The sequence below is a fragment of the Apus apus genome, chromosome 13 (assembly GCF_020740795.1).
Source record: "Apus apus isolate bApuApu2 chromosome 13, bApuApu2.pri.cur, whole genome shotgun sequence".
Lineage (NCBI taxonomy): Eukaryota > Metazoa > Chordata > Aves > Apodiformes > Apodidae > Apus > Apus apus.
Window position 1 is genome coordinate 11,623,980 of NC_067294.1, and position 24,490 is coordinate 11,648,469.

Sequence of the window (24,490 nt, forward strand, 5' to 3'; positions counted from 1 at the left end):
CACCAAAAAAATCTATTAGGTCAACTCAAATTCTCATAAATATTTTCCCTTTCAGAGTCTGCTGTGGGACTTAACCTGCCCCAACTCCATCCATGATACAACAGCACAAAGAGAACCTAGAACTCAATGGAAATTCCCAATTAGAAGATGCAGTCACCAGAAGAAAGGCTGAACACACAACTGTATTGTCCTATTGAGCTTTTTGACCTCCTCAGGTAAGATGGTACCTGCAAGACACTGGCCATATGAGCTGGAACAATCTATTCTGATACTATTTTATGTCCCTACCTTGTCTTTGCACGTTTTCTGTTTCTTTGGCCATCTCCTCATCCTACTTTGTACTTGCTCATATACACCAGTACTTTATTGGAGTAGGACCTTAATTCTTGTGCACTAACCAAATTCCTGAATTTGGCAAGGCTATTCCATCACATTTGTCTCACCACTTTTCTGTAAAACATTGAGTGCTCAGACAGAGTATTTTTAAGGTATAGACATATATTCTTTGTTAGCTCCTGAAAGCTAAGGAGATACCATTAAACAAAATGAGTACTTAAGATGTGTGCTTGTTTATTAGGAACTTAGCAAGTATTTTCACAACTAAGCACAATGTTGGTCCAAAGCATACACTGCATATGATGCAAATTATAAGGAAGATAGAAACCAAAGAAAAACCACACAGCAGTACTGCCATATATATATGTTGTTCTTACATCTGTGGAAGGACATAAAAAAATATACTGAAGTCTTCTAAAAATAAAGTTTAATATAAATACAAAGCATACAGAGTAACAGATTAACTAAGTTATCTAAAATTCTAGACTAATTTCTGAGGAGTACTGCCTCTTCATTTACAGTTTACATTTTTTAAAAAAATAGGACTGCTCTAACTTGCATAATGGAAGAAATTATTAACTTGATACCAAAAGCTGCAGTCTCGGAAGACAGTTACACTAACACATGTTAGCATGCAGGCTTATTTTTCCCCTCCACCCTAAAACACCCTTTAAAACACTCCTCTAAAAAATATAATTTAAACCAGCACTGTGACACATGACTTGAAAAAACTGCCCCAAGTCAGTAAAAGCATATTGCACATTACTTGTATTGCTGTCCTGAGATCCTTAGAGAAAAGACAAACCAAGAGCACTCACTGCCTTCTAACACATTTACAGTAGTGGTTGCATGTCAAAACTAAAATTCTGCATTTGCAGAAGCTCATTTCTTGTAAATATCTACATTAACATAACAAAAGCCTGTACAGTTTTTTGAACCATTATCTCTGGTTTCTGTTGAAAAAGAAACCTTTTGATATATGACAGTTGGTGTGTCTCATTTTAAAGCAATGATCTTCAATTTACCAGCTACACTTTGAGAGAATGCCCAGACAGTATTAAAAAAAGCTAAGTCAGCATTGTCTACTGCTGCAATCAAACTAATGTCACAGTAACATTAACCAGTTCTCTATCTTTGCACCCATTAACACCAGTTCCTCTGCCCTGAGCTTGAACTACTGCCACAAGTCACTGAACCCAAAACATGAAGTAACAGAAGGCAGTGAACCTTTCAGGAGTTTTTCCAAGAGGATTTCTTCAAGTAACATTACATCCCTGATAAAGCTCATGAACAATTTTACTAACAATAATCCCCAGTCTCAAAAGCAGCAGAACATTAAAGACCTAAGAGATGATTCAAGGTTTTGAATTTGTTTCTAAAATACTTTAAGGCAGAGTTCTGTTCAGCAGCACCACATTTAAATCCCAAGAGAATTTTAAGTAAAAAATTATTTGATAGTCTTAGTCTTCTGGCCTGCTTCTTTTTCCTTTTATTCTGAAGTCTTACTCCTGAACTATCACTCCTGCTCAAAGAAAACAGAAAGTGTTCTACCCATAGATTTCTGCATAAATGAAGTTCACATTTAACTGATACAAATTTCAGTACATTTTAGTAGAAGCTTTCAGCAGTATAAGCTGCCACTGCTCAAGTGACCTGTTACTGGGAGAGAAGGAAAGCACCCCGTGTTTTCCTCTAGGTACGTTCTTACTTGGCAAAAAATTCAACAAATATTCCAGCCTGAAATAACTCTTCAACACAAGCTCTCAGCCAACTCTGACAAGTCACTAACTGACTAGAAGGAAGTAATCTGCACAGGGCTTATACGCAGATGCCTCTTAAAGTGACATCAACCAAGGTATATTATTATTTCTCTCTCTGTGAGAGCCAAAGGTACAATCCTTGCCAGAGAGGCACCCAGATCAACATTCTTTGAATGAGCAAGTCATAAGGATTCAGTTCCTTCATAGTTTCCATTCAGATACACGTATCACACACAAGGTCTCCTCTTCAACTTCTATTCATATCACCTTTTTCTCTGTCAATATTTATCCATCAAAGCACCCAGCTGCATATGAATGATGACCACTGAAGTAACTACTGCCATAAGCCGTGGAAATGCAGTGTCTGGGCTCTGCTCCTAAGGCCATCTGCACAGCAATGGGCATTTGGATGGGCAGAGTCTGGGCTGGTGGCCAGAGGCTGGTCTGGAGAGCTGTGTGGGAGAGCAGTGAGCTGCCAGCACTCCCAGCAAGCAGGCTGCTGGGCCTGGGGGCCTGTAGAGAGTCACGATAAGCAGAGCACAGATCTTGCACTGGAGGCTGGAACTGGGAAAGTGTGGCTGAATGCTGGGCTAAAGGGTGATAACTAGATTGCTGGAAGAGAACTTGAGTCGTGGCTTGATGGCTCAGATTCCCCGCTACTTCCTGTTCTTGGTGTTGAATTGTTACATGCTTTTTTGTGTTACTGGCTTCTTTGATGTCATTCTCATAATACCTGAAAGAAACAAGTAAGATTTATCAAACTGAGAAGTGCACAGAGCTTGCATATATCCCAAAGATTTCACCAGTCAGGCTACCTTCTCAGCTTTTCAGCCCTAGCTGAATATGGTAATCCTCAGGTTCTTTCACAATTCATTTCTAATCAACCTGCTGTCATATTCACAAACTAACAACAGGTTTATGGATCTTTAAAAACACACTTGTGATGCCAACAGATGGACTGATTATCTTAGAACTTTACATTCCCAGCACAAAAACATTTTAAAATAAGTATTGTGCAGAGTATTAAAGCGCACAGCTACAACAGGGAAATTCCTGTTAGATATTAGGAAGAAACTAATTTTACTTTCGATCATCATGAAAATGATGAAGCACTGGAACAAGTTTCTCAGAGTTTAGGAAGTCTCTGTCCTTGGAAGCACTCAAAACTTTACTAGACAACACCTCAAGCAGTCTGATTTAGGTTCAGTTGGCCCTGTTTCAAGCAGCAATTCAGAAGCTACCTCCAAGGTCCACCATCACTCCCAAACTAAATAATTCTATTAAACTTCTCATGTTCTGTGAAGACTGTATGTGCTCACATACCAGAGCAGTATTGAGGCATGACAGTCAAGTCCTTTACTGGAAAAAAACAAAGAAGAGTTCTAAAACATCTCCCTGTTGTAGTCTCTAACATTGAGATAAAATATCCTTGCTGCAGAGACACTAGTGTAAGTACAATGAGAAAACAAAGGGAAAAAAGCTGTTACCAAGCATCTGTAAAAGCTTCTATCCAATCACACAGACAACCAGTACAAGCAAGCATAATGAACACTAACTTGTGCACTCCACTGCACATTGCTTTAATAAATACTGTATTTTAACACTATTCACAAACTGATTTATTCCCTTTTAGTCTTCTCCCCAAACTGAAAATGAACTTTACCAATGTAGTAGCTTCCTATCTTAAACATTTGTATAGATGTTTATATATTTTATATAATATATATGTATATATTTTTATATAATATATAATATACAGTTATATATATTTAAGAGTATTAACATCTTCCTAAGAGCACAAACAGGTTACTTTTTTTTTTCTGGTCTTACATGAGCATCATTTCAATGCATTGGGCAAGATGTTCCCAGGAATAACATGTTAGCAATTCAAGCTGTGCTGTCCAGGCAGGAGAAATCTGCATACAGATCCGTGAGGCACACACACAGGCTGCAGCAGTCAGAGATGGACGGAAATGAAGGAAAGTGTGATCTACAAAAGAAGAAAATAAATTGAAAAAATGGAGGACTATACAGTTACTAATTCTGCAGTGAGCCTATTATGTGTATACATGGCAAAACAGGACAAAATTAAATCCCCAACTTTGTTCCATGCTTCTCAGACTATTAACTCATGACCAGAAAGTCTCTCAAACCTGGATGAAGGTGCCACTTGTTTGTAACTACTATCAAGGTTTCACTATAGTTTCTTTCATTTCTGAAAAACTCACAGAATACACTCTGCTGAAATTTGGGGACTGGTCTTAACTGAATCACAGTTAGGTACTGACAATCACACACATTTATATTAGCGTTGAAACCAGCTTGTGAGGATGCTGCGGTTTACTGCCTCTCATGTCAGCAGATATTGGAAGTGATGCTGAAAACCAAATTATTTAAACCCCCATCATTCTAAATATGCCATGTCTGGCAGAACACAACCTTCTCAAAAAATACCATTAAAAAAGATTCATACATTGAACTACATAAGAACACATCTGCAGTAGACAATAGTTCATACTCTGTGGCAGATCAAAAATTCAACCCCATTTCAAACAGTCTCTCCAATTAGTGTTCTAAGCTGCTGAAAAAAATTCATCTCAGCTGGAGATTTCTGAAGAGAGATGAGGCTTCTGCACGAGACAAGGACACCACACCATTTGGCATCTGAAGTACCAGCAAAGAGAAACTGTTCTGCACAGATCATTTTGTGCAGTCCATTTTGTGAAAAGCTGTACAGCCCTTCTCTCTTTCAGATGTCTGCCCTTTGCCAAATGGAAGATCATTAGCACAGATCTAAGCCTCTTTACCTTGCACTGAGAAATCAAGGAAATAGTACGCGTATTTCTCCAGAAAAGCTTTGATTTTGGTCAGTGAGGTGATGGGCCAGCCATTGTGAAGGTCATTCTCGCCAATGGACACATAGAGGTAGTAGTCAATGTAGTGTGCTGGTGTTGGTAGGCAGAGGTTCCAGTTGAAGTTTTCCAAAAGCAGCATTTCCATTCTAAGCAAATCTTTCTTGTTCAATTCCGTGCTCACATTACACATGCACGCCAGGTTATTTAAGTGCTCCAGCTTTGGAACTTTATCTTCTTTTTCTTCAAATTTACCTGCCAGAAGAGATGGTTCTCAGATAAGATTTACCTTCATGAATGAGTGTCTAAAAGTCTGAAATAGCACCCCCAAAACCAGGAAGTCTAATGATAAAAGGTGCTTTATAAAGAAGGAAAGAAAAGCACCATGGCATAAAGAGGCAGCCAACAGACTGGCCAGTATATTCCTATATCCTCATTATGGTTTTGTTTGTTTCCAAAACCAAGACTATGAACTCCTTAGGATTACAGATAACTTTTCTGACAACTGGAAGCAGTTTGCTGAAGGACATTCAGTCAAGTGTGAAGAAAGCAAGCAGTATGGGGTAAAATATGGCTAGGAAAGATCTAATATTGAGGGAAAAATGCTTCTTTGGGTATGGAAGCTAAATACACATGCTACAAAAAGGAAGACATTAAAAACCCTCAGGCAACATCACCCTTGCCCTTTCTGCTTCAGAATTCTGCATTTGTTCCTTCCTGTCTTGGACAGCCTCATTAGCTAAGGTCACTGGAAGGCTAGGAGAAGTGCACTGTAACCAAGTGATTAACAGAAATCATTTCTACAGGTTAGGAAGGAGCACACATTTTCAGAGTCAAGATAGCTAAGAAAAGCTGCATCTTTTTCTAAATTGTATTTACCAGCCTACTGAAACAGCTGTATTCTCTAGAATGACTCTGTTTTCACCAGAAAATTGCTTAAGAAAGCAATTAAATCTTCTTAAATTCACGCTGCTGGTTTCCCAAGCCAAAAATGACCTACCAGCAACTCCTTGTTCAAGAGCAACGCAAGTAATAACGTTTCCAGTACAGCTTAAAAAAACATCCCTGCTGCAAAATCCAAACCCATAGCTACTTAGAAGTACTCCATAGTTATTCTTCCTCTGTTTGATATATTTCATGTTGCTTCAGACATCCTTCCATTGCCTCTACAAGAGTCCTCCTTTACCAACTCAAACCACTGACAAGATACTAGCATGTCATACAGTTTCAGAGCATTTTCGACAAATCTGAAACAATTAAAACCAGTATTGCACTAGAAAATTATCTTAAAAGTAAGATCTTCCTGTCCATTTAGCATAGCAATTCCATCATCCAAAGCATCTCCAGTGTATTAAAAGCCTGACAGTTTTCTGTACTATTAGCAGCTTAAGTGTCTTTCTAACACATCTATAAATGGATTTTCCATCTTAGAGTGTGTTCAGGTATCATGGATTTGAAATGCATTCAAAGTGTAATATTGCAGCCACCCCACCATAAAAGAGGATAACAATAAAAATGAAAAAGAAAATCCATCCATCACACAAAGTAAGACAGGAAAGGATTGTGGGCACACTGTTAGTGAAAAAGCCCTTAAAATTCAGGAGTCTGTACACACCTTGATGAATTTCCTTGTCATCTGAATTTAGAACTTTTTAAGCAAAATTACATTTGAGAGAAAAGTTAACCTTCTGTTTTTTCATACAAAGTGATGTCACAGCCAGATACAGCAATTTAAGGAATATGCCAGCTGAAGTAGGAGAAACCACTGCATGCCCAGGGAAGTAAGGATGTGATCTGTCACACTGGCTTCTGTAAGTTCTAGTTCCTTCTCTTCCCACGCAACCTTGGAAGTTTAAAAAGTCAGACTAGTCTGGAGAGCAGAGTACCAGCACACTAGTGTTGGGGAGTTATCATACCAACATAAGGCAAAGTTGACCAAAATAATTTTTCTCTTAAAGTTAAAATTAATTGAGAATAACTAAATTTAGTGATTCAGATTGTTATTTAATATTTCCCCCCTTCTGCTTTTCATCACTCTAGTTTCTAGGTTTAATGTTAGATAACAGTGGCCACTGCAGCAGATTTGAGACTTTGAGTATAAATGTACTAGGTAATTAGAAGAAAGACTCACAAACTGAGTTGAGAAGGCCAGGGGGTGAGGAGGGGGGAGTAGAAAGGGGGAGAGAAATAAATTCATAACTTACACTTCAACTAAACTGTAAAATGTTAATATGTGCTACTTTCCAAAGCAACATGCAAAGCATACAAACAAGTCAAACACATTTCCTTTCCCAGTTCCACCTAGACCCAACAATTTGCTTCCAAGTTTACCAAGCACTTCTCACCTATTTTAAAATTGAACTCTGCCTTTACTATAGTAAAGGTTAATTACCTAAGAAAATATTCTGTACACGTTAAAGCAATAGGGAAATGATGATAATAATAATGGCAGATTAAGGAGTTGGGCAAAATTAAGCCATGAAAACTACAAGAAGTATCCAAGTACTCAGTGCAGCACTGCAGCACTGCTGAACAGTAAGCTAGCTTTCCTTAAAACAATACTCAAATGTAAAAACTGTTGTCATATCTCCATAGCAGCAGAACCCTCTTGAGGAAGAGGAGCCATAAGAACTAGAATTGCTGGAACATTCAATGCCACTGAATGAGTGAGAGATGTTGCTTTTATCAGGTACTGAAGCACCTGCTACTGAAGAGGATTTAACTCTTCAGGGAAGAAACGAGCAGCTTTTAAGACCTAGCTAGGATTTTACAGCAACAAGCAAAAGCTGCACTGCTTTACCTAGACAGGCACACTGTAACAGTACAGCCCCCTGTATCACGGTTACAAAACTCACAGAAGAAACAGTTGCAGTGGTTTAAGACTGACTGTCCAGGTGCTTATTCTCCCCCCAGAGTTTACTGCTCCTCCAGCTGGACCATTGGAGTGGATTGTGTCAGTGCATCTCATCTACTTTGGGGCAGCTGGTCTGCACAGCTTTCAGCAGGCAATTTGAGCCAAGTAGCACTACAGCAGATGGGATATCTTTACACAATCCCTTTTTCTAAAAGAGCACTTAAGGCTAGAGCACTTTAAAATATCACAATAATTTTCTGTAATAAATTACCCAAAGAAGATGCAGTTTAGAACATTACAACCTACTGCTGCTCAACAGTGCTCCTCTGCAAGGGGCTGCCTTCTCAGCTGCAGGCTGAGTGAACTGAAAGATATTCAGTTCCCTTCAGGCAAAGTGTTAAAACTAGATCAATCCACTTACTGGAAGTATCAGCCATCTGATTTTTGTCTGGGGAAAATCTGAGCTTACTCAAAGCACTGGGGTGCTCTGGGGGAAAAGGAAAGTAGTGACATTTTCTGTCACTTCTGTTTGCAAAGTAAGCATCCATCCATAGCCGGGTGCAGAGACAGCAATGCTGGCTTCTGTGCAGGTGTACTGGTAACTGGTATCTACATCCAGCTGGCTTGCCTGAAGACCATCAGGCCCAGCTGCCTAGCATTACTTCCCACCAAAAGCCAGCATCTCCCATACCCAACAGCAGTGAACATGAGCAATCACTAGTCTGCTCTAAGCAAGGGACAGCTGGATTGTCTTGAGCAATTAAAACCACTGGACTTCACTAACGATCTTGTAACAGCAGGAACATATGACTACTTGTCTTACCACAGCTGGACCTCAGAAGGAAGTCCTGTGTCTTCTAATTGTGTCCCTAGCCAAAACATCCACATGGACCAGGTCTTTCTGTATTACAAAAACATGTTTAGTTTACTATTCTGATTTAGATCACAAAGCTTCTCTTAATGCAAGTGAGAGAGACAGTCTATTCTACAGGCATTCCTACAGTAACTGACATCAGTTTTTCCAGCAACTTTTCCTCCCCGCCATCAATAGCTTTCAGTTCACCTCTAAGTTACTGTGAACAACTTTTAGCATTCTTTTTCTGAACTGTCTCAGAGAAAATAATAACCCTTGATGACATCAGTAAACTTCAAAGCTTTTACAGTTGTTCTGAGGTGCTCACCTATTTGGTGTATTTCCAGAGGCCTTCTCCAATTATCACCCTGTGCATAGATTGCAAAGAAACATCCATCTTCCAGCTGGTGAACAACTGGATGATTCCCACACTCCCACATTCCTAAACTGCAGAAAATCTCATGTGAACATTACTTGGCTGCGAGTGCAGTTTTTTTGGAACAGCATTATCTTCTCACTCCCTTAACTCTTTCACAATTCATCACCGGGGAGACTGATGAGCCAGTCAACATGCATTTCTAGAATACAGCAAGAGAAATGAGCTGCAACTAACTAAGGGACAGCCAGTGAAATGCTGTATTCTCCATCATGAGAGCACTGCTGCTCTATGCTATCAAAAAGGTCATGGTAAAGTTTGTAGGTAAAGGAAAAAAGACAAGTTTTTGAGATCCTTTAGAATCGAGATAGAAGCAACAAACTTCAAAAACGTAACACAAGTTGACAGAATCTTCTCTGATCTTAAAAATTGTCTTCAGCTTGCATTTACCTTGGAAGTTTATTGCTTCCATTTAAAAAACTGGCTGCTTAAAAGTTTCCCTATTTTGCCCCTTTCACCCCAAAAACCTCCCTACTTCCAGTAATCAGTAGGAATAAGTAATCTTGCCTCTAACTACACCTCATCTTGCTTGAGGTCTGCACACTACCCTTAATCTCTTGCTCTTTTTTAAGGAAGCAGTCAGAAAGAAAACTCAAGAGTTTCTCAAAATGTGTTCATAACAGTAATTGAAAGACAGTCTCCATTCATCCTGATGTGATATAAACACCAAAATTATTTTTTAAAAAATGAGTTTTTAGTTCTCTATGGTAAAGGTATATAATTTTTAGAAGTGCAAGTGTCTTGCAGCACAGCCCAAAGAGCACTTCTGCTGCAATCCTCTGCTGATAAACCATGCAACTTCCTACAGTAATGGTTTGCTCTATATAGTAAATTGGTTGTTTGTTTTTTTAAACAGGCAGCAGTTTGCAAAACATTTCCCTCTAGCATTATCATAGGGCAATTTGTACACTTCCTTTTGCTTCACAGTTGCATAGAGGTGGCTTTAAAGTTGCATTTTACTTCAGTCATTTACGTAAGGAAAGTCCTGAAGGGTTTTTTTGCTTCTTTTTAAATCCAAAAAGCTACAGAAGTCAAAAGTCCAGCTCACCCAATCTCATATAGTGAACCTCTGCCCAAGCAGTATCTTACCAGAACACCAACTCATTTAACTCATACCAATTCATAACATGTTTGACAGTTCTGGTTTCATCCTATCTGGAGTAGCAGGGGAAACAAACCGTAGCTATAAATTCTTCCTCTAAGTCCAAATGAAAAGGTATTAGAAGAACTGTTGAAGCATCAATTTTATGCTGGGGAAAAATGGAGGAGGAGTACACTTGAAAGTGTCAGATTTATCTCAAGAAAATCCTATTACCTTTTCCTGAAGGTAACATTCATCCATGCACTTGGGAAAATAATAATAAAAAACACAACACAAAACACAAGAAAAACAAACAAAAAACCCCCACACCAAAAAACTAGCAATGCTGCAAGACATCTCGTAGTTATGAAGTTATCCAAAGAGAGAAAAAGTGATTGTCTGAAAGCTGAAGGAGTACCCCTCTGAGCAGCATCAGTCTCCAGGCTACTTGAACCTGGTATTTCATTCAGTCTAATGTGTCTGAAATTAAGGGTACAGTTTCATAACCATTTACAAATCAGTCCTAGCCTCTCTCCCCTCTATTGCACCAGCCTGAAGCTTTCCTGACCCGTCAGAAAAATCACTCTGGTCAATGAAGAAAACACTTCTTCAGCTGGGAAAACAGCACATGATCTCTAAGGAAAACCACCATCTGCTCAGGCAAAAAAAAAAAAAAAAAAAAGCCTAAATAGACAGCAGCCAGCTTACTTGCTAGGAGAAGACAGGCAAATGAAACCACATGCAGTTGCTTGACAGTGATATCATAGCGATCCATGAAGAGATCCAACAAGTAGCTGGCGAGGTGCCGGGCCGTGGGGCAGAGGTTGCAGCGGGTGCTGAGCACACTCAGGAGGTCAATGAAGTAGCGGCGCATCCCAATCTGTGGGGAATGAGCCTGGTACACTGGCAACTTCAGCTCCTGCAGGAAAGGGGAAGAGAGAAAAGAGAGGTACTACAACAAACACTGTGCCAGTGTCTGGAATCCCCACTCAGCACCCACCAGCTGCTATGGGAAATGCCATGCAGCTCCAGCACGGCGAGGGACACAAATCAGGGCTGGATTTCTGCATGCTTTGACAGTCAGTTGACTTCTAGTACTTCAGTCATACACACACTTTCCTCACAAGCATTAAACACACACAGTCCAACATGGTAAATTACAGTTTAACTCAGGAACAACTTGCTGTTACTTTCTACAGTATATACTTCCTGGCCATGAAAAATTTTCCTGAAGGACTTCTTTTTAATTTTGTTCACCCAAATTGGACTGTTAAATAAGGTTTTAACAGAGTTTCATAGGCAAGAAGGGCAAGATACATTTCTCTGATATTACCCCTTCCTCAGTTGCCCAAGTTCCTACATCCTTTGCCAAAAAAAAATGGGTAGGTCTTTAGAATAAATAACATCTATCTAAACATTTTTTTTAAAAAATAATCACATCATGCATGGCTGCAGCAAGAAAAAAATGTAGACATTAACAAGAAAAAAGGAAAATTAGCAAATTCCAGAATTTTCTGTAGTAAACCATGTCAGCATCATAAAAGCCCAAAACCCCTGACAGACTGTATTTCACATGCAATATATGAATTTCCATTTTAAAGGCAGAATTATTCAAGTTTTTGGTCTATGCTAGATCTTTACCTGCAAGGGTTTTTACACACGAGTTTGTAGCTGCTATGCAAGGAGTAGGTTAAGGGAAGATCCTTGGGAATATCTACAAGCTAATGACACTTAAAAAATTGCTACCTTCTCACTTTAGACATGGTCATACACTAATGCAGTTACCATGGCCAGACTGGAATTAAAATGGGCTGACTATATTTCAACAGGCAGAAATTAGAAAGATACCATTTCAGCAAGGTAATTTGCCAAGGTAATACATCATTTTTGTTTTACATACATTTGAAAATAAAGCAGTAGTAGTACAGTGCTCCAGGATAGATGTGTTGCATAGTGGAATGCTAAGCAATACATAGCAGTTAACTCTACTAAATCAATCAGGATTTTAATTTTTATAAAAGGGTGTTCAGAGGAAGTATCTGCACTAGCTACCCCGTTTACAGAAGAGGCACCACCCTGCACAGGCAGTGCGGTGGCTGCCCATGCTCCTTTCATCCCCTGGAAGGGGGAGGAGGTTCAACTTATCAGGAAAAAATAGCTCCACAATCAGGCTCAGAGGGGTGCACATAACTGGAAGGCAGGGAGGCTCCCGAACGAGCAGCAGCTCACAAAGACAGCAAGTCGAGCACTGTTCCGGATGATTGCTTCCCAGGCCTTCCTAAAGAAAGTCAATGAATAAACACATTCCAGACTGAACAGACACACGCTGTGGACAGGCAAACAGCCCTTTGAAACCTGGGACAGCCTTCACTGGAGGATTATAAAGAAATCACCCACCAGTAACAATTTATAAAGCAGGGAGACAATGGAACATGTTCCCCCCCATTGTTTTGTACCCAGAAAACTCCCATAAATTTGATTTATGTACAGAGATTTCTGTCAGTACAACTGACATACACAGGTTCAGAGCATGAATTCATAGCATACTCATAACCCGAATGTTTGAGCTGAAATGGTTTAAAGCTCAGTGCTTAGATCAGTTAAAACAGCAGCATTTAAAAAAATGTATTTACAAAGCCCAAGCTACCATAGGATCAGGTGGCAATTCTGTCTGCAAAATACTTTTTTCTCGGTGACTGGTAGGAGCTTCAAATTTTATATTTTGAAATGTCCTTCCTGTTTCAACAGCTAAATCTCCGAGCAAAATTGTAATATATACTCTGAGGTCAGCATACATATTATAGATTAAATTTTCTTTTTTAGACCTTAACAACAAATGCAAGAAATAAGCAGTAACTCCAGTTATACATTTAGCAAAAAAAAATCTGGCATGTCTAAATGTTACAGTTCAGTGGGTGAGGATCAGAGGCTCAGAAGGAAAGAAGAGATCCAGAGATTTGCATCCACACTTCAGATTCTCAGAAGCCAGAACCACCTCTACTCAGCCCACTGTGCTAGAAAATTCAAAACACTGAAATTAAGCCAATTGAATTATTCTGCTACTGGTTTAACGCAGACATTTACTGCCCTGTAAGACACCTGCTTATATATACACATTTTTTAAATTGGTTACTAGCAAAGGGCATGAATGAAAGGCATTCTTATTTTGTTCACCAAAAAACCCACACTGAGCTTCTGTGTACCAAGACTTGGCAGCACAGACAAGGTTAAACTTCAGGATTAACGTTAGGAGGCACAGAGCCACGTGCCGTGGTGTCTTACAAGCTCAAGTTCCTAGGTATTAATTGATCCAGGGTAGTTATCTGTGTACAAGCAAGAGCCTTGCCCTGTACCACATAGCATGAGGGAGCTAATAAGCAGCTCAGTGTGACTGCTTTTACACTGACAGATCAGGCTCACACGATGAGTTTCCTGTTAAAGGAAAGCGAGTGGTACACAGTTAACAATGCAAGGCTTAGTGTCATCAACACGGCTGCGGATATGCCCCCCTTCCCACCAACCCCCATAGGGTTCTTTAGCATGAGCTCATCAAGAAAAAAATATTCCTTTGAATTAAAAAGAAATGCCTTTGCTGCTTTGGGGATAGTGATGCAGGATCAGCAAATACAACTCCATAGGAGAAAAAAAAAAAAAAGAAAGAATATTTGGGGAGCAAGAATAAATAAAATAATTTCCACAATTATTCCCCCCCCCCCCCATCTCCAGTAAAGCAACAGCGATGAAACTGGGAGTCCTGCTGTCTGCTGGAATTGCCCTTTCATATGCTGCTTCTGCTTATCTTCGGCCTGTTCATCCGTATCTACTTCAAGAACTCTGCTTCGGGCTACAGAGCAACCGCCGCATTGAAATGCTAAAGGCAGCAGCACACAAGAGGCTCACAGGTGTCTCGGAAATTACTTAACAAGCTTTGCTCAACATATTGATCAGTGACTCTCCACAAAGGAGCCTCCAGAAAGGCAGAGCACGGCATTTAAAGAGATCACCACTTCATCTCAAAACCTGAAAAGTGAGGCTTGGACTGAGACACGGTCTTAAGGGTGGAGACAATTTTTAAGCCTCCACCCCCTACCAGCGTCAAGACCTGACAAACCAAAAGAGAATCAGTGTAAACATTTTAAGTGCTGTTAAAGACGACAAATCTTCCTCGACAATCTGAAAGACAGGCAGGCTCCAGACACCAGCCATTAATTCCCTGCAGACACAGCCCATCACCAGTGACCTGGCCGCTTCACCTGGCGCCGCTCGTCACCTGGGCTCCGGAGACAAGATTTCAGACGCGGTTCGGAAGGTTTTGTAACTGGGCTGAGCAAAGGCACTTCAGATGCCATCCCTAAAGGAGACGCTAGGCAAACAAGAGCCAAACTAAAGCTTTTAAGCAACCGCACGAACGTTTGGCTTTCACTGGCCATTTGAACTAAATCAGCCAAACAGCGATTGGAGAGGAATAAAACGTTAAAGGATCACTTCCTTCAGCTCCCTTGAAGCAGCAGCTGGCACAGGCCAGTCTGCCCAGCATTTATCTTCATCACGATAGCACATCAAATTGGTGTTCAACATGGCATGAAATTCCACGCACACGGGTTTTTTTCTGTCCAATTTCTCCTCAATAAAACTGCTTTCCCACTGATACAAAGGCAGTAATGAACTGACAAGCAGTCAGGAGAAAAAAGCAGCAGAAAAGTTAGCAAGTGAAGTGACATGGTAATAAGTCACACTAATAACAATCAGTTCTCAGAACAAAAGTGGAATTCATCAAGGTACTTTAGAACAACTCACAAAGCTTTTTGACAATGAAAATGAAGCACTGATGTAAGTATGCTTCAGGTTCTGAAATTAAGGGAGATGTTAACTGAATATGGTTTTCTACCATGTCAGAGCTCTTCAACTTCAGTCGAGATCTGTTCTGTCCCACAGGTCAAACATACAACATCTCCTGACACTCTCTCCTGTGTTTCTTGCTACCCTCCTTGTCACCAGCCATGTCAGCTGCAAGACACCCAGCCAGTGCACACAGGCATCTCCAGGGAGCTGCACCCTCCGTGGAGAGCCAAGCACATTACCTTCTCATTTCTGAAGCAAAATGAGGAGCCTAAACCAGAACTACTGACTAACAGTCAAGCCCGCTCCATTTACTATTATGAACTTCATACTTTTAATTATTATTATTTTTCTTATTCTCTACTTTTGTTTCTGGTTATATAAACAGAATCAAGAATATTGCCCCTGCTACCACAGCTCACAGATCTTAACCACTGATCCTAACCTGAAATAAGCTTCCAAATGGTGAAGAAAAATACCCATTAAAGGTACAGAACTAGAGTTTCAACGAGATGTCCATGGTTCTTCTTAAACCAGGGGAAAAGTATATAAAACCAAGATACTATTTGTGTGATGTTGATACAAGTCACACCAATTGACAAAAAAGTGAAAAGTAAAACCACAGTAACTCTGGCAATCATGTAGCTCTCTGTATGTTGCATGTTCTGGAAAAACTTTATGTACCTGATCTGCACCAAATCTTTAAGAATTCCTGTTGGAAGAATAACAAATACTGTAACGTTGTTGCCATTAGAACAGGAAAAAGAAATGCCTGTAGATGAAAAATAAAGGGAAAGCTTATCTATAGGAGGCTTTTCACAGTTCTTTGAAAGAGACCAACTCCTTCCTGTTTTGTGTTATCGGTCTTTCAGCTGTGGAAGAAAGGTGCCAAACTGATCTCTCAGATAAAATTATTGCACTGCTCATGAGAAACCACTAAAAGCCAACTCCTCTATGACACATTATTTATGCAGACAAGAATACGATATACAAATAAGAATTTAGACTATACTATTTTTTAATAGGAACTTGAAAATTCAGAGCACTCTGTGTGCCTCTCTGCAGTAGGCTGGGGAGTATGCTACCAATTTAATTCTGCTACTAATGTCATGCTGTTCTCTCCCCTACAGTAACAATCCTTCTGCACAGACTGCAGTGTTATGCCTTCCAGTAACAAAATCACTCTTCTGAAACTTGCTGGTAAGTGTTCCTATGCTTAGGCAGCAGATTACAGTTAATTAATAGGTCAGAAAGGTTAAGTGTGTTTGTGAACAGTCTGATAGTAGAATACAGCTGATGCATTTGGCTTTTGCTAATCTTCAAATTGGCCACATGGCCACACAGACTCAAAGGGAAGGGCAAAGATAACTGCCAAGACAGTGCTCTTAGGGTAGAACCAGCAGTGTTTCCTTGCAGAGCAGAAACAAATGGTGCAAGTCTCTGAAACAGCCCCACTGGCTTTGTCTGTGCTAGCACAAACCACACGGTCTTACAACACTGAGGGAGAGACCAATGATTATAACTGTTAGAAAATACAGCAGTAAGGAACAGTCTAGAATTCACTGCATGATCTATTACTCCTCTTTTTAGCCCTGCTGTGACCATATCTCTCTGAGTCCTGAAAATTATAGTTTCCCATTATTTAAGCACCCTTCAGTTCTGTTAGACAAGTCTTAATCAGGCCCTTGGAGAAGTTCCAGCCTTGCACAGCATTTAGATTCAGTATGTTAGAATAGAGTCAAACCTCACACGATCATGTCTCAAAAAGGGATGTCAGACAGTTCCTCATTATCTCCAGTGAAAATTTAAGATCCAAATACTTTCTGATAAGGAAGGGCAATATATTCTTTATTTTCTCCCCTCATTCAACAATGACCAATCAGTTAGACAGAAGAACTGCTTAAACAAACTTGTTTTACTGCCTAGATCAGCACTGCCAGCAGCAGCCCTTACCCATTTGTGATACATCCACTGATATGCAAATGAAAAACCATAAATTAAGATTTTTGTGTTACCACTGTTCCTGCACACTCAAAAAGAGCAGCAAATTCACATGTATCTCCCACAAAGGACAAGAATTCCAGCCAGGTCTCCAACCTTCTCAGTGACTTTGGTTTACATGAGGTTGTTTGACTTACTCTTTCAAAGAACTGTACCACCTTCAGTGTTTTTTCCCCTCTTTACCTAGATAAGAGGCCGTCTCAGACTACATTCTGTGGTCTTCATGCATCTCCCCTCCCACCCACCTTTTTGTCTTTCAAAATATCTAGAGATAAATGCAGACTCCATCACTTCAGATCTGAGCTTAGTGTAGAGAAATTAAACTTCCAGCATACTACTGAGATGTCACACAAAAACCCCATGTGGCAGACCAAGACAGTATTTCAACTTTATGTAAAAGCTTTTAGTGCTTGAATCCCCTCCACCCTTCAGCATCCTCACAACAATCCCAGGCGTTCAAAATTTGCAGGAAAATTGAACTAATATTGTGCTTGAAAATCCATTACTTCACATGTTCCACTGTGGTATTTTATCAAGCATTTAATTAAGTCCTTCTTACACACTTCAAAGTATTCAGCAGTTCAGCAGCTAATCTGAGAAGTATCAGAGAAAGGAGTGTGAAAATTGAAATTCAAACTTTAAGGAAAAAAGAAGGGAAATAGTGAATAATCATGTACTTTATTAGGACACCTGTTCCTTTCAGCTCCATGCACATGCTGCCATCTATAACATAAGCAAATTACAGCTAGCAACCAGTAATACTATTGTTACTGATTTTCAAAAGCTAGAGGTTTTGTGTAATTTTAAGTGAAGAGATTATGCTTTTGTTGCTGGGCCTTCAGTCTTGGATAAAATCCGATATTAATACACCTCAATGCCTGTTTGACCTACTTTGTTTTACAGCTGATTGAAACTGGAAAGATGAATCAGATTAAAGGTTAATGTCTTATCCTCTCTAGTAAATTACTAGAGCCCAAAACTCTTTGCATGTTCACATGATCTGGGAGCCCTGCAGTTCTCATCTACATTGTTTTAAAAACAAAAATCAGAAGCCCCACCTATGCAATGCCCTAACAACTTCCCACTCTTCAGTGTGTCTAGTCTGCACCAATCTCAAGTTCAGGCTATGTCAGGCAGTTCTGAATATATCAAACTTACCATTTAATTAAGCATTGAAAGGAAGACCAGCCTTCTAAAAAAGCAAAGAGCCCTAAAAGATAGGACAGTACATGGTATCAACAGGTCAAGTAAACCATATCCTTTGCCAAAACTACAGAAAATACAGGGACATATGCTGCATACAAGAAGTCTTATACTCAAGTTTTTATTGAACAAAATTAATAACAGGATCCTGCACTACTTCTAACAGAATTATTTAAAACTGCAAGAAATGCACTTACGTAGCAGTGCTCAGAACCAGGGCCCTAGAAAAGGGCCCTTCACAACAAACCCTGTATGGATTATATTTGACTCCAGGGACTGCAGTCCAAGCTGACACCATGGACAAAGCTGAGGGAAATGTTACATGTCAGAACAGATGAAACATCATAGTAGTAAATAGCATTTCCTCACTAAGCTCTTTAAACTTCAAGAGGAGGTGGGAGACAGGTGTGGAGGAGCTTTCACCTCGAGGAAATCACTCAGACATTTTTACTACTTAACAGCAAAGGACTGTTTGCTTTCAGCAGAAGGAGCATCAGCTCTCCTCACCTGGCTGAAAGTAACTGCAGACAGTTATTTGGACTGCCTTTTAAAAGATCAAGTTACAATTATTAACCCTTTAAATTAAACAAGTCCTGTAAAATTTGACCCTGCTCTGAGAAGCTTGGCAAGAGATAAATAAAAAGGGAAATGCAAATAGATCTAGAAATTCTCATTAATTGCAGGAAATGGACATATCCTGGAAGGAAACAGCTCAACATAAGCACAAAAGTGGGGGAGGAATAGCAACCAAATATCACTTATTTCTGTGAGACTCAGACTGCTTTCTAGAGCAAAGTATTTCCTCAACTTTAACAAACAAACCAACCAACCCAACACTCGCTTATTACTCAACTTTTCACGCTTGTGGAGTATTCAGGGCTACTGAGGTAATCAAAAGAGTTTTGCACACATGTTGCAGTAGTTCCACTTCCATTGAACTTCCATTGTCTCCGATCTTGACACAAAAGCCAGGTCCCTGGCACAGGCAGCACCCTTCCATTATCACTGACTTAGGGCCATGGTAGAAGCAGTTGAAGCACCAGAAAATACCAGCACATACACACAGCACCTTCCTTGGCTCTCCTAGTACAAACATACACAATAGTTTTTATTTTCCTTCCTGGCTCAGTGCTGCAACAGGTTCAATGTTCTGGCCTAATCCAGGGGAATACCTGAACCTCTCGTTTAAAGTCTGTGTGTAGCACTTTTTGAATTTAAGTGTTTTGCTCCACTGGGTCAGCACACTCAGTAGCTAACACAATACTGAACACTGCATCACAATAACCACAGCACAGATATTTTACTGGCCAGACAATTCAAGGGCTATTAATTTCCTCCACACTGAGCTAGAGCCTTTGGGAAGTCACAAAGCCTCACAGCATCTTTCAGCCCTCTGTGAATCAGAAGCCAGGTATACCACACACATTCAGTATCTGCTCTCATGCAGAACATACCCATCAGATACAGCACACAACATCTGTCACAAAAGACACCAACTTCCAATGAGATTAACAACTCCCAAATGCAACTGGGGGGATGGGAAGGATGGCATAGCATTTTTTTGCTGTTAACATAAAACCTGGGCTGTTTAATAGCAGCCATACATCTCCCATATTCATGTTTAGTTCGTTTTGATGAAAAAGTACTTTTAATGATCCTTCCGTTGTTTTCAGAAAAGTTATGTTATTTAAAAGGGACATTTTATTCATCACCTTAAACCCAGACTTTGTGTTCTTCGATAAAAGGGGGATAGCCTGCAGCATGCATCTCAACCTCCTTGACAAGCATCTTTAAGTAACCTTCCTGTCAGATTCACACACTAAAACCTGTTTATTCTCACCCAAGATCAAAGACACACACTGTTGCACTAGAACCCTCCAGCAAGTATCTTAAACCAAACAGGGCATTTAGGCTTGAGGGCAGCACTGTCTGAATATTCTGTATTCCAGCACTAATATGCTAGCACATTAATAATGCACTAACACTCTAGTGGGAATGCCACTGCTGAAGCCTAGTTTGTTCTACACTGTACAGGTATCTCTAAAACTGGTCCATGCTCACAAAACTGACCTGAGAACCTTAAAAATACCTGTCTTCCTAATCTCTGTTGAAAGATCTTTTTGAGGAGTCCACAACACGCTACAGAAAATTCTGACACTTCTGACAGAAAAAGCAAACTTCAGCAAGTTTCAGAAAGTTGTTTCTGTAGAATTACTTGGGGGGAAAAAAAAACAAACCACCACAGAAAGTGAACCAAAAAAAAGCCCTAGGGGGTGCGATGGTATTTCCCCAATGCACTCTGGATTCTCATACAGTACTTCCTTCAAAAAGGAAAAGCATCCTTACAAAGTGAGCAGAACTAGTGTAAGAATTGTTCGAGCAGAAAGGGTCACAGAGCTTCGTCAGAGCAGAAAAAGGAGAGCAGCCCAGAGACCCTTCTCCCTCTTTGCAGGTTCTTTAAATAAGTCTGATCATTTCAGCTGGCCTAAGTTAGTATCTATATACAAAGAAGACGTTTCAGCAACCTAGAGTCGCCAGACAACATCCAAAAAGCAGGCCGAACAATTAAATAGTCGAATAGAAAAGGTAGCAGATACACTTAAAATAAAGTCAAATTTTCTCCCCACCTTCTATCTCCCTGTCAGTTGGATTCTCTCCCTTACTCCTCCCCCGCTGTAGAGCCAGGAAGACCTGCCTCAGCTGGAGGACATGAGAACAGCCCAGCCCACTCGGTAGACCTGATAACAATTAAATCACCTGACAATTTATTGCTAGATGCCTGTAAAGAAAACAAAGGGAACAGAATGTCCTGGGTGTTAACTTTGCTGGCCATAACTCTAGTAACTTAAAAGCTGTGCCAAGTGCAGATAGTCAATATTTGCAGAGGGCTCTGTTACCCACCTAACTGCATCTAGAGCTTCTCCAAAGTTGGGAGTCTACTAAGGAAATGGGAAAAGTAAACGAACAGCCGTAGTTCTCCCTGCTCCAGGACATCAGCTCAAACAGCGACCAGTCTTTTGATTACTGCAGGACATTTTACAAGTTTTCTAACCCATCTGCAGTAAATGATACTCTAGAAAAGCCATCACACACCATGCCTGTACATCTTTCTGCTCCTCTGCAGTCTGCTAATCTGTCAGAAAAGAAGCAAAGGTATTTATCCAGGTCCTATGATACGTTAATTTGTTGCAGGTCAGCATCAGCAGCCTCTTTTAGCATTTAACGCGATGAGTCACCCATAGCCCAGCTAAGTGAAAGCTACCGAAAAGTTGCAGGCAGGTATTTTTAGGCAGCAGTCTCTACAGGTTTAGTTTTGAGCAAGTCTTGATCAAAAAGCGCAGCACAGGGAAGAGTTCTGTGCAAATCTGCACCTTTGAGATCTGTCTGTTGCAGCCGAGTTTTTCCAACCCCAAGCCTCGGTCCGGGCAGTGAAACAGCCCCAGGGCGGTGCCCGGGCGCTTCTGCAGGGGAGGGAAGAGCACAGGGGAGATGGAGAGAGGAGGGTAAGGAACAAAGCGGGACCCAACCTTCATCCTCAGGCTCTGGTGGATGTCTGCTGCCAGCTCCCCTTTCCACCACTGCTCCTCCATCCTTTTTCTTCCCATCCAGACAAAGGTCTGGAAGAGAGACGGGGCCGCTCTGCTGGGAAGGAGAACAAACCGGACAAGTCGCCCCAAGCCCCGCGGCTGTTTCCGCCGGCCCTCCCCGCGGCACCAGCCCCCGCGCGGCCCCCGCGCCCCACCAGCACCGCTCAGAACCGCCGAGGCTGTATTGATTTATTTATTACCTTCCAGGAGCTGCAAAACACCCTCCCCCACCGCGGGCCGCCCCCCCGGGCCCGGAGCAGCCCGGAGCAGCCCCTCGGCGGGGCCGCAGCAGCCGCAGCCACCGCCCGGCGCCGGCGGAAGCGCTGCCCGGAGCGCGGAACCTCCGCGGGGGAGCCCCGCCGAGTCCCGGAGGGGGTGACAGCACACCTCGCTTCCCCGCCCCCTCCGTCCGTGCGGCTCGGAGGTTGATGAGCGCTAATTAGCAGCTGGGTGCCCCGGGCAGGGGCAGTTCCTCCCCCTCCGCAGCACCTGTGCGCTCCGGGCACGGCGGCTCCTGGGGCAGAGCAGCAGCAGCCGCGCGCACTGGCTGAGGGCTGCTGCCTTCAGTTGTCTTAGAACAATCTGCCCAAGAAAACGAAATATAAATCTTCTCCCAATAGTGAAGGCCCTGAATACTCAATAAATATCCTCAGTATTAACAGAAGAGATTGACTTCTCCTTGCTTCACGGCTCCCGGTACAAGATGCCTTATCTTAAGCTGCCAGAAACCTGCAGATAGAAGTGCTTGCTTGTGTCTGAACGTGAGGTTTGGCAGGAGCACAGCTCCCTTGCAGGCCGTATGTCAAGGTTTCGCTCTCACAGTGGCAGAAAGCAACCCTGTCCTGTGCAGGCACTGAGCTGGGATTTACCCGAGGATGCACTTCTCCACGTAACCCATATCTCGTGTCTCTGGAACAGGTTCTGTCCCAGTCACAGCAGTGCACAACACCAGCTAAAGCAGGACCATCCTGTGCTGCCACACAACTTGGAGATGGATAATTTCCCACCAGACCTCAGCCTGGCTAAAACTGCAAGACACCATGTCAGTCACTGCTTTGCCTTGCAAGCCCAAGGACTATCATCCTCTCCAAGTTTTATACCCAAAGAGCCCCAGAAACTGACAGATACCACATAACTTTATTCCCAGGCCCCTGAAGACCATGTTTATAGTTGAGTGGATATTTCAGCAGATTGAACTGAAACCTTTCAACAAGTCTTTCTTAGCACTCCAGCAATTTCAGGAGCTAAAATATCACCACACAACCTGTTCTTCACCAAAATCTCATTGTTGATCCATTAAGGATGAAGAATTTTCATTAGAAAGTTTACCAGGCCTAGCAACAGCTTTCCCATTTAAACAACTAAGTTCCACTTTTAGACTTTTTTTCTTAATTGCCATTCATTCTACGCTCAAATTTGCAAAAGAACCTCCCAAAACATTACTTCCTCAGCTGCTTTACTAAAGGAAAGAAACAACAAAAATCTGCCTGCTTCAGTCAAAGTAAATATTTGTTTTGATTTTAGTGTTTCTGGAAAAATATTCTTGTGATCAAAGAAAGTTGTTGACCAAACCTTCCCGAGAAAATACACCCCAGTTGTTTATCGTCTGTGTTTGCTGGCTCGGTCCCCTGCTATAAAAGAGAAGCAGCAAAGTGAAGTGGCAAGAGCTGTTAAGCCTACAGATAACAGCTGCCACCAAGTGTCCATCGAAAATAATTTTCCCTGTTTTCTTTTAAGTGCATCCTGGTATCCCTTCAAGTGCTGATGTGCCTTAAATTAAGGCAAAGAAAAAAAATATCTTGTCTTTTTGCTTAAAACTGAACAGGTGCTTAACAGTTTTCTTGAATAACAGCCAGAGCATTTCTTTACAGGTACTCTGTTTGTGGTTCATTTTCCCTAACAGTTTTTATACATGTATAATATCTATGCAATTCTCTTCCCCTGCCCTCCCCCCCCAGTGGAAATCAAACCAATAGTATTATTTAAAAGAAAGAGTATCAGTTCTTTGAAATAAGGTTTCAATAATAGAAACATGGCATGAATTCTCACAAACTCATGTCCATAACATCTATTGATTTAAAATTATTGTATTTTTAATATATGATTTTTTTTTAAAAAAATAGAGATTCCAAAGGAAATATGAAACTACTCCATATCATGTTTGCAGCCAAAACATTTTATTTTACCAGAATATCATCCATGTGTTTCACTTACTCAATTTGAAAATAAATTAAGTATGATGTATCAAAAGTTTCCTTCAGAAACTGCACTGATATTATAAATGGAAACAAATAATGACTGAGGTTCTCCTTTCTGTAACATGGCTGTTAGCAGGGCTCAAATAAACTGCCCTGTTGATTTAAAAAAAATAAATCCAACCAACAGTGTCTTTGATATAATAAAACATTCACAGCAGCAAATGAAGAGAGAACAGTAATTCTGGACCTGATAAGAGCTCAGACATAGCCTTGAACCTTGGAATTGCTTTATTTTGAAGAAAGCAAGGCCACATACATGAACATGGAATCCAGTACTATTCCATCTGATAGTCAAGTGAACAATATACAGACATCAGGTCATTGGTATTGTAAAAACTGACAGCTGCAGTGGATCTTTTCCATCCAAAAGGGTCATTGAAATCCTCATCAGGTTCTGAAGTAACAAAGTTTGCCTTAAAATATAAGCTTT

General features: G+C 40.9%; 2 protein-coding genes across 5 annotated transcripts in view; one reads left to right on the forward strand and one right to left on the reverse strand.

Annotated features, from left to right (window-relative positions):
• FABP6 (fatty acid binding protein 6) overlaps positions 1-24,490 on the forward strand; it is an 83,604-nt gene that overhangs the window by 38,953 nt on the left and 20,161 nt on the right. For 2 of the 3 annotated variants that reach the window (XR_007890820.1, XR_007890819.1), the window contains exons 5-6: positions 56-215; positions 16,142-16,211. Coding sequence is in view for 1 of the 3 variants with exons in the window: in XM_051631516.1 (XP_051487476.1) it covers positions 56-172 (117 nt within the window). In the remaining 2 variants the exon portion in view is untranslated. Of the gene's footprint in view, positions 1-55; positions 216-13,898; positions 15,312-16,141; positions 16,212-24,490 lie in introns of those variants that run through there. The other variant, XM_051631516.1, reaches the window with a different exon arrangement.
• On the reverse strand, positions 173-22,545 carry CCNJL (cyclin J like). Of its 2 annotated transcripts, none has more exons than XM_051631507.1 (6): positions 22,532-22,545; positions 21,743-21,857; positions 10,881-11,091; positions 4,904-5,203; positions 3,927-4,086; positions 173-2,829 (listed from the first exon to the last, which is right to left on the reverse strand). In XM_051631507.1, exons 2-6 carry the CDS (start codon positions 21,818-21,820, stop codon positions 2,382-2,384), a joined length of 1,197 nt encoding a protein of 398 aa, XP_051487467.1. In that variant the 5' UTR covers positions 21,821-21,857; positions 22,532-22,545; the 3' UTR covers positions 173-2,381. The 2 variants fall into 2 exon arrangements, with proteins under 2 accessions (XP_051487467.1, XP_051487466.1); XM_051631506.1 differs by lacking the exon at positions 22,532-22,545 and adding an exon at positions 22,003-22,048 and having other exon boundaries at positions 21,743-21,854.

Coding starts and splice junctions, on each gene's coding strand:
- CCNJL (XM_051631507.1), bottom strand. CDS start 21,820: ATGGGAAGAAAAAGGATGGAGGAGCAGTGGTGGAAAGGGGAGCTGGCA. Junction 11,092..21,742: donor ACCAGAGCCTGAGGATGAAG/GTTGGGTCCCGC, acceptor CCTTTCCTGCAG/GAGCTGAAGTTGCCAGTGTA. Junction 2,830..3,926: donor TGCATTGAAATGATGCTCAT/GTAAGACCAGAA, acceptor TGTTTCTTTCAG/GTATTATGAGAATGACATCA.